At 31.3% G+C, this 8,990-nt stretch overlaps 2 protein-coding genes and 3 non-coding genes across 5 annotated transcripts; 4 read left to right on the top strand and 1 right to left on the bottom strand.

Moving 5' to 3' along the window:
• Positions 1–301: 301 nt before the first annotated feature.
• On the top strand, positions 302–1,362 carry LOC127127567 (DNA-directed RNA polymerases II, IV and V subunit 12). The gene is made up of 2 exons (XM_051056777.1): positions 302–363; positions 990–1,362. The coding sequence occupies exon 2, from the start codon at positions 992–994 to the stop codon at positions 1,145–1,147; it is 156 nt and encodes a 51-aa protein (XP_050912734.1). The 5' UTR covers positions 302–363; positions 990–991; the 3' UTR covers positions 1,148–1,362.
• Positions 432–523, top strand: LOC127134270 (small nucleolar RNA snoR26). Its single transcript, XR_007808022.1, has one exon. It is a non-coding gene; the product is annotated as a small nucleolar RNA snoR26 (small nucleolar RNA).
• LOC127134271 (small nucleolar RNA snoR27) lies at positions 608–696 on the top strand. The gene has a single exon (XR_007808023.1). It is a non-coding gene; the product is annotated as a small nucleolar RNA snoR27 (small nucleolar RNA).
• LOC127134247 (small nucleolar RNA R32/R81/Z41) lies at positions 781–880 on the top strand. Its single transcript, XR_007808000.1, has one exon. It is a non-coding gene; the product is annotated as a small nucleolar RNA R32/R81/Z41 (small nucleolar RNA).
• A 2,157-nt stretch (positions 1,363–3,519) lies between the features above and the next one.
• LOC127127566 (L-type lectin-domain containing receptor kinase VIII.2) lies at positions 3,520–5,034 on the bottom strand. The gene has a single exon (XM_051056776.1). It carries the CDS (start codon positions 4,784–4,786, stop codon positions 3,695–3,697), a length of 1,092 nt encoding a protein of 363 aa, XP_050912733.1. The 5' UTR covers positions 4,787–5,034; the 3' UTR covers positions 3,520–3,694.
• Between the last annotated feature and the right edge of the window lie 3,956 nt (positions 5,035–8,990).

Genomic DNA, 8,990 nt, shown 5'->3' with positions numbered 1-8,990 from the left:
AAAAAAATTAAAAAGGGATCACCTAAATTCAAATACCATCAAAATTAAGGAATAAAAATTTGTGTTAGGAGAACTAACAATTTAAAACTCCAAAGTAGAGGACCAAAGTGCTTTTAAGACAAACATAAATATTGCATGGAAGGGAATTAAGAAAGTTGGGCTTATATCTCGTCCAAAAAAAAGAGTTGGGCTAATCGGGCAATACCGAATACAAATTTGAGGGTCCGAATACCACCTAGGGTTTTACACGGTTCTATAAATACCAAAAATTCACCATCATTCCACACGCAGCTGATAATTGAATACACCGTTTCCTTCATCCGCCTCCACGATCCATCTGCAATTCGAAATACCATATCCAAGGTATGAACCTATTATCCTTATTTCTTTTTTCACAATCTTCGAATATTGAAGTTTCGTATACACTATTCTAAGCATCAGTGATGAGCAATTATAATTCGTTATCCTTGCACTTTGATTGTTAGTGAAGAAACTTATGGGGAATTATTACTCTGAGATGCTCTTATTACATATTTCTCATAATCATCTATTCTAAAGTTGTAAATCTTTTCAATTTTTTAATTCTTAATTTTTTATTTGTTCGATTAATGGATCTATGATGTTATTTTAAACTGCGTTATCTATCTGAAACCTCAATAGAGGAACTGAGGATGAAGTATTACGCTGAGATCCATTTTGATATATAATTAGGGTTTAAAATTAGGGTTTAACATCGATTTTATTGAAATTGCTGTTTGTTGATATTCTTCAACTAGAGGAAGATGAAGATGATGAAAAGAATAATTAAAAATGTCTGATCATCAAATATTGTGTTTGATATGATCGAATTAATTATCGCTACGTTCTTTCTGATTCATTTTCCGTTGTTTATTACTTATGGTAAAGTACTGTGCTGTTTTTTCTGTAAGTATTGTTTGAGTTGTTATTATACTGATTTTGTTAGCAATTTGTTGAATTTTTCAAATCAGACATGGATCCTATGCCTGAGCCAGTCAGTTACCTATGCGGTGATTGTGGAATTGAGAATACTTTGAAGACTGGTGATGTTATTCAGTGCCGTGATTGTGGTTATAGAATCCTTTACAAGAAGCGCACCAGACGTATTGTGCAGTATGAGGCTCGTTAAGGAACTTTTTTGTTCCATGTTATAACTAATATTGGTGTGTACAAACTGTTATGAACATTTTTTTTGTGATAGGTTTTATTGATGGGTTAGCCTCACTATCCGTTTCCTTCCATGTGGTTTCTCCTATCGTGGACTATATACTAAAAATTGTAAAATGAAGAATTTGGGATCATTTCTTGTCGGTTTTAATCCTGATTTGTTTGTGTTTGATGTTATTTTCTTTTACTTCTATAGAATTTTAGAACCAATATATGTGGAAAAGTCAAAATAAGAAATAGGAAAAGTTAAAATAAGAAACATTTATGATATACTATTTACTATCTTTTAATCAGATGGTGATGCATTCTATTGTGTAGTTTGTCATTTTGAATATTAAAATTATTAAAGTTGAGATTGTAACATTGTATCTCAACTTTGCTTTTTCTCTTAAGTGTAATATTTAGGTATCTATAGTTTTTCTATTTTGAGATGAAGTAAATGGAAAAATGGAAGTTTTAAGTCACAAAACCACTCTGAAATGGAAAAGTAAAAAATGGCCATCGGCATATTGCTTCATATTCATTCATTACTACTAAGAGACACATTGCTTCATTTTCATACATGACTTAAAAAGTAGTTAGTTATATTATTGTATAATCCGGGTTATAATATTAAAGTCTTGTTTTGTGCATTGAAAATTTCAAAGACCACTTTAATGAAAATAACAATTCCATAGATCACGTTCATGTCCGATTATTATAATTTGCCTACTTTTACATTAGTGTCTTCGTAGTATAGATTTTCTGAGTTTTTGAAAAAGCCTGATAGAAGAAGGGTACGGCTAAGAGATCAAAGCCCCATAATAAATTACACCCCGTGACAAAGAGGTTGCAACATCTACTTAGGATCAACTTCATAAGTTCATACAATAACATGTAAAATTTATAGTTCAATTAATTCATTATCGAAAGTCTTCTAAATATTGTGGTTGTTAAATAGCATATCCCATTGATGCTTATGTCAAAGTAGGACACTTAATATCTTAAGTGTGAGTAAGAGTTTCACACTAAATAAAATAGTGGATGTGAGCACCATATAACTGAGATGATTTATATAACTCAACTTCTCCTAACTTAACAAATATTTGGTGCTTTCCGGATGGTCTCATAAATTGGCAAAATTTCTGAGAGATATATGAAGCTTGAAAGCAAGATTTACCTTAATTTTATAATTTAGCTTTCTTAACTGTCTATCAAGATTTTAAATCTATAATTGTTATTTGTATTAGTTTAAGACTTCTTTGTACATTTATGAAGCTAATAAAAGTTTCGAACCTAGTTCTGGAATTAATGTGGATGGATAAACTTCTATTCTGAACTAGGTTTAACCGCAGGATTCTGGATAGAATTATGAACTACTGTCTAAGTTGTTGAATGTGATCCATGTTCCTTTCTCATCAAGCTTGAACATATGCAAAGAAAAGTGAATGTGGAGATGAATTGCTGGATTCTATACATGATCTAATGAAAAACAAATGCGGGCAAAAAAGTGATTCTAAAGATTTAAAATTAATTATAGTATGTCTAAATATTCTTAGGCAAAATTAATTTTGCTTCTAAATGGTCGCAACTTATAGCTAAAATTTGTTGTTTTTGCTTCGAAACATAATTTATACACTTTACTTTATAGTCCAACTTATTTTTATGTTAACTTACTCAAATATAAATTATTTTACTTAAATTAAAATCAATTTTTACAATCAATTCTATCAAGATCCAAACAATACTAAACTTAACTCTGCTCCAGGACATACATCACTTACACACAAGTCTTCCGAGTAACATTTGAAAATTTTAACCTCCAAAATCAAAACCAGCAACTAAAAGTTAAAGATAAAACACTCTTGTTCAGCAATGAATGATGTGTGATATTTCTCATTCAAATAAGTTCCAGTTAAATAAAGCCAACAAAGAAAAACATCTTAAAAAACCAGAAAAAAGAAAATACCTAAATGATCATATCATAGGTGAGCAACATATAGTTTTTCAAGCAATAATGATCAAAATAAATTTCCACCACCTACAAGACTATATCATGCAAAGTCACATGACTAGTTTATTACTATTTGAGAAAACATTCACAGAACATACACATTTTAGAGAGGCTATTTAATAACAATATGCCAAACTGTTATAAATGCTTGACAATAGAAAACTTCAATATTTAAAACTAACATTAACAAAACTCAAAGTTTTATACAAGCAATTTAAGGTAATAATATTATAGGATGCAATGTAATCTGTAGAGGACAAATGCTTGATAAATCATGAATAAACTCGGCGAGCAAACATCATATCATATAATATACATAGATAGCATAAAAATTTGCCATGTAACAGTTAAAGCAGATGGTGATCTCAATCTTAATTTTCTCAAAAATAGACAACAACATCAGAAAAAGTAACTTAATTAGTTCTTACCGAACTACAACACAGCATAACCTGAATACAAGGAACACTGATTTACAAAACATGAATCCAACTAGTTCCAACTTCCATCCTGTAGATCTTACTCCTTAGCATCTTTAAGGGGTTTATCTACAACAATGTTCACTTTCTTGTACTCGTAATCTACCGGCTGAATAACACACTCCTCTGGAACAACGGGACGTCTATTACCAAACATCGTCCACAAATAAAGCGCGGTGAATGCAGCCAATGATCCACATCCAACACCAAATATCATTGCAGCAAGAATTCCCAAAAGACAATCACCCTTTGGTTTCACTTCTGGTTCTGGAGGATGATCATACGCGTCATGGGCGGTAAAGACCATATCACGGAGCGGTTTGGAATGCATCCAACGTTGATAATGCCTTACATTAAAGCTCCATGAGTAGAGAAAACATGCTTGAGAAGTTTTCCCTTTCATAGAACTAAATCCCACAAACATCTCTTCAGTCTTCCACAAATTCGTGAAATCAATAGGTTGCCATAGCAACGGATTCACCGGCTTCGAATGACCATATTGACTCAACCTAACTTCCAAACACCTCGAACCGGCTTGGTAATCAATCCAAGCATGCAACTTTCCACCATTTCTTATAACCATATTAACAGAAGAAACATTGATTTTCTTAACAGGAACAGAACTACCAACATTAATAGCGACACTACAACTAGCAGAGGAATTCTCATTTCCATTTCCAACATCTCTTGAAGCAATAAACTCAACAGCAACAACTTTAGATTCCTTTTCCTTCAACCCAAAAGGAAAACCAGAAGAACTATTATAAAAAAACTCACCTTGAAAACCACTTGGAACCATAACAAAAGCCAAACCATTCCCATCACCCAAAGACATCGAAAATGAAAAGTAAGTTGAAAATGAAACCAATGTCTTCGGTTCATCACCAACATCAACAAGCTTAACACCCTTCTTGTACACGACTTTCCCATTTCCTGAATTCCCATACCCAGAAAGAAGAACTCCAGAGCCTCCATTGACAACTTTTGCATTACCATAAAGTCCTACAACAGACTCAAAACTCGGATCTTTTCCAAAATCCGTGAAGGAAAAAGATGAAACAGGATCAAAAGCTTGAGTTTTGAGGAACAATATGAGGAAGGTAAATGCAGTGAAGTGGTGGAATGTTGACATAATTGAATTGGGTGTGAGGTTAATTTTGGTGGGTATGGGTCTAGAGTGCCATTAGCATGAAAAGGTGAAATGGTTGATTCTAGGGTTTGTGAGAGAATGAAGAAAACTGAGTAAGAAAGTTAGGAATAATGGGGAAAAAGTTGTTGGGGTTGGAGGTTGTGAAAATTAAATACGTTTTAACTGTTTTTGGTGCATCTCTCTCTGCATTATGCACTTTACTTTCACTTTCTCAGTGCTAGACAGTGATGGAATGCAATAAAATAGTGTACTACTAATAAGTAATATACTAGTATAAATTTTATAATTAAAGAATTTGTATTTTATTATTTAGAATGTAATTAAAAAAAATGACTTGAATAGTAAGAAAATTATTTAGCTGATACTGTTTCCTTATTCAACTAGTGTTTATCAAGATATAAATATTATAAATATTATTAAAAGGATCAAATATTATATTTAATTATTTAGGTTTATTGTTATGAAAAAAACATGTATTTTTTTTTTAAAAATTAATGATTTATGGGTATGGTATAGGGCGTAAAAATTTTGTTATACCTTAGGATGGGGGCGAGGTGGTGGTCAATTATTACTTTTTCAATTGGGGACGGAGATAGAGGCCGACTAAAAAATATAATAATTGATAATGTTTAAATATGCCTACATCTTGTCCCGTTGTCTTACCTAATAATTAAAAAGGTTAATTCGTTATTTTTAATGACGCTTTATTTTATTTAACATTATATTAAATTAAAAGTTGTATATATAATTATTATAACTTTTTATCTTGATAGTATTAATAAAAATATTAACTTTAATTGATTATTTTCCTATGTAACTTTTATAATAAAATTACATTTATAAATTATTATTATATTCTTTTTATTTAAAAAAAATAAAAAAATAAAAAATAAAAAATTGATGTACCATAAAGCAGTAAAACAACATTAAATAAATAATGCTTAAAAATATTATAATAAATATATTATAATTATTCTCATTAATATTATTAAAAACACATTAACCATTTCTTAATTTTGATTGGAAAATATTTGTGTTTTTTTTTAAATATTATGGATTGAAATAGTTTATTAATAAACATCAGAATTGTCACATTATTACAATAAAGTCATAACAAAAAAAAACCTTCAATTTTTTCTTCTTCTTCATAATTAGATTAAAAAAAGTATAAATATAATTTATTAAAAATATAGAGATTTAAACATATTAGAATTTTAGATGAATATATATGATATGTGACTATATTGTGTCTTTATAATATTCAATACTTTCTATTAAAAAACTCCTCCATCAATTAAAACTATAACAGCATACTTTAATTTTCATCATTACAACTCAGTGTATTTGGTCATATGATTTTTATCTTTTAAATGAAGGAATTTTTAATATATAAGAAAATTTTGATATTTTGAAGTTCTACATAAATAGATTCACATGATACACGTCTGATGTCCTTTTCAAGTGTACGAAATACTCTTCTTGATACTTCTCTTTCATATTTAATGCCACAACAATAATAAAATTATTATCTTTTGATATTCGTCTTTTTTAATGATATTTCTTTGTGATTTTATTTAGTTGTACTTCACATCTTTTTAATATTATTTTGCTGTAGCATATCTGTAATTTTTATTTTTCTTTCTCTCTATTTATATCATCATCTTTTAAAATATGTACAAGTTAATTCATATTTTTTAAATTCATATTTATTAAAGTTCAAATTTTCTGAAACATATCATAACACTCTCATAATTAAGATGAGTGACTTCTCTTTAAGAATTAGAACATCCTTAATAATATTTTGACCGACTTTATCAATCTTCATACTCTTGTCTCCAATATTCATATTCCTGATAGGAAGATTGATGATTTGTTGGTTTGGACTGATTCTGATCCTTTTTAGTTTGAAGCAAGCCTACAATTTCCTTGACAAGCCTAATCCTTGGGCCTTTTGGTCTATTTTCCCATGAAATGACAACATTCCACACTCTAAATCTTAAATCTCAATTTGTCTGAAGATTCTTGCACAACAAGATTCGCACAGATGAAAACCTATCCATTAGAAGCTTTGCTTTTTCTTCCATCTATGATCTCTGCAGGACTCATGTTTAATTTTTCAACTTTTATTCCTTGATTGTCCTTTTGTCAGAAATATTTGGGCCTAGTTTAAAGCTACTTTTGACATTCATGCTAACATTATGAATTTTTTGGACTGCAAGGCGGTTATTCTTAGAAACTAGTCTTCTTAAGCTATGATTATGGTTATAGCTTGCATTGCCAATATATTTCATCAAGTTTGGAGGGATTGAAACTTATTAAGGTTTGGAGACAAGAAGACTCATTGAAAAATATGCATTTTTAACATCTCTATTCAGGCCAAGCTTGTGGGGAAATCTTATTTCCAATTTAACAAACTCTTTCATCTCAAACTTCACCATATTGAAGAAATTTGACATTTATATTCATCCTAATAAGCCATTAGTAATCAAGGATGTTGTTTGGGCTTCTCCTCCTGCAGGGTGGATTAAGTACAACATAGATAGTTTAGCAAGAGATTTGCCTACTGTAAGTTCTTATGGAGAAATGACAAAGTTTGTCATGTTGGAAGCTTTTGCGTCAAGGTAAGAGAGAGAGAGAGAGAGAGAGAGAGAGAGAGAGAGAGAGAGCACATAAGAATTTGTTTAGGTAGTTCACCAATCGTCCTTGTTATGGTTACGTCTGCCCCTTATTACAAATGGAACTGAGATACCAATCTTATTTTGTAAAAGATTGTTTACAAGATAAAAATAGCAATCCAATCCTACAAACCCTATGTTTTATGTTGATCCTAACTTATTCTCTTCCCTTGATTTGAGCTTGATCAAGTCACCCAACAATACCAATTTGATTCAATGTCTCATGTTACTCCTTTGCAAGAAACCCCGTTCTTCAAAACTTTCAGACGATCGAATCCAAATTGCGAATTATTATCACCCAAGATTTACCAAGATGATCCTCCGGTTACCGTTACTCCTTTTACCGAACCCACCATTCTTCGAAGCTTTCACTCAACTGAATCTAACTTGCGTAACCTTGTCCAAAACCTTCAAATCACCAATTGATATTGAAGGAAAATCCCAACTTGGTTTTCTTATTTGAAACCCCCAAAGATTCTTAACCCAATTTACAATTCAACAACCTAAATTGGATGTTATCAACTCTGATTCTAGATGGCACCCAAACAAAAAATAATCATGTGTAATTTTTGTGTTTGTATGCATAGAATATATGTTGAAGATGAAGAGAACTCTTTGTATATTTATGGTTTCATATGTTTTTAATGATGCATGTTGTCATACGGTGAACTGGACCTTATTGGATTTGTAATCGCAATGTCGCGGTTAGCAAGAGTCGCCACCGACTTTTCTTTTATCCCTTAAGGAAAGGTGGAAAAGAACAGGAAAGACCTTAACTTTAAATTCTTAGGTTCGGGAGGTACTTTATACAAAGGGAAGGGGTTAGCACCCTTTGTATCCATGGTTATCCATGGGCTCTTAATTGCTCAATCATTTATGTTTTCTAGTTTGAAAAAGGTGGTTGAGAATTGTGTGAAAAATGTTTTGAAAATGAGAATTTAACTTTTGTAATGATTCTTGCATGAATGTATACAAAGTGGTTATCTCGTTGGATTTTTTGAAAATAGTTTAGAAAAATGTAACTCGGCAATGATCCTAGTACGGATGTATGCTAAGTGGTGATTTTCCAAAAGATATTTGAAAGGTGTGGGGTGTGAAAAGCATTTTTTGTTATGAATGAGCAATTAAGGTTATACCTGTCCGAGGTCTTTCTGGGCATTTCCTATCCTTATGAGGGTAAAACTGTCCTTACTATTGAGAAGTAAGTAGTTTATCCTTGGGATGTAGAAGGGTCATCGCAGGGTCATCGGTAGGTCATTGAAGGCAACAGTTGTGAGGATACCTTAGCATTCGAAGGGACTATCATCATTTAACCGTAGGCTACACCGGAGGGTCATCGAGGGACAAAATCGCATTTTCGAAAGCAACATCCGAGGGACTATGATGATTTTACCGAAGGGTCTTTGCTAAAGGTATCCCCACGTTCGCGGGACATGACCGTATTATGTAATCGTGGGGTAATAAAGAGAGATCCGATATCATTTATTTAAAGTCCATGTTTTAAGTCCATT

Source organism: Lathyrus oleraceus, chromosome 3, assembly GCF_024323335.1.
Source record: "Lathyrus oleraceus cultivar Zhongwan6 chromosome 3, CAAS_Psat_ZW6_1.0, whole genome shotgun sequence".
Lineage (NCBI taxonomy): Eukaryota > Viridiplantae > Streptophyta > Magnoliopsida > Fabales > Fabaceae > Lathyrus > Lathyrus oleraceus.
This window is presented reverse-complemented; position numbering and strand designations above follow the sequence as displayed.

Excerpts from the sequence above, each read along its gene's own strand:
- LOC127127567 (XM_051056777.1), top strand. The coding sequence starts at position 992 with ATGGATCCTATGCCTGAGCCAGTCAGTTACCTATGCGGTGATTGTGGA.
- LOC127127566 (XM_051056776.1), bottom strand. The coding sequence starts at position 4,786 with ATGTCAACATTCCACCACTTCACTGCATTTACCTTCCTCATATTGTTC.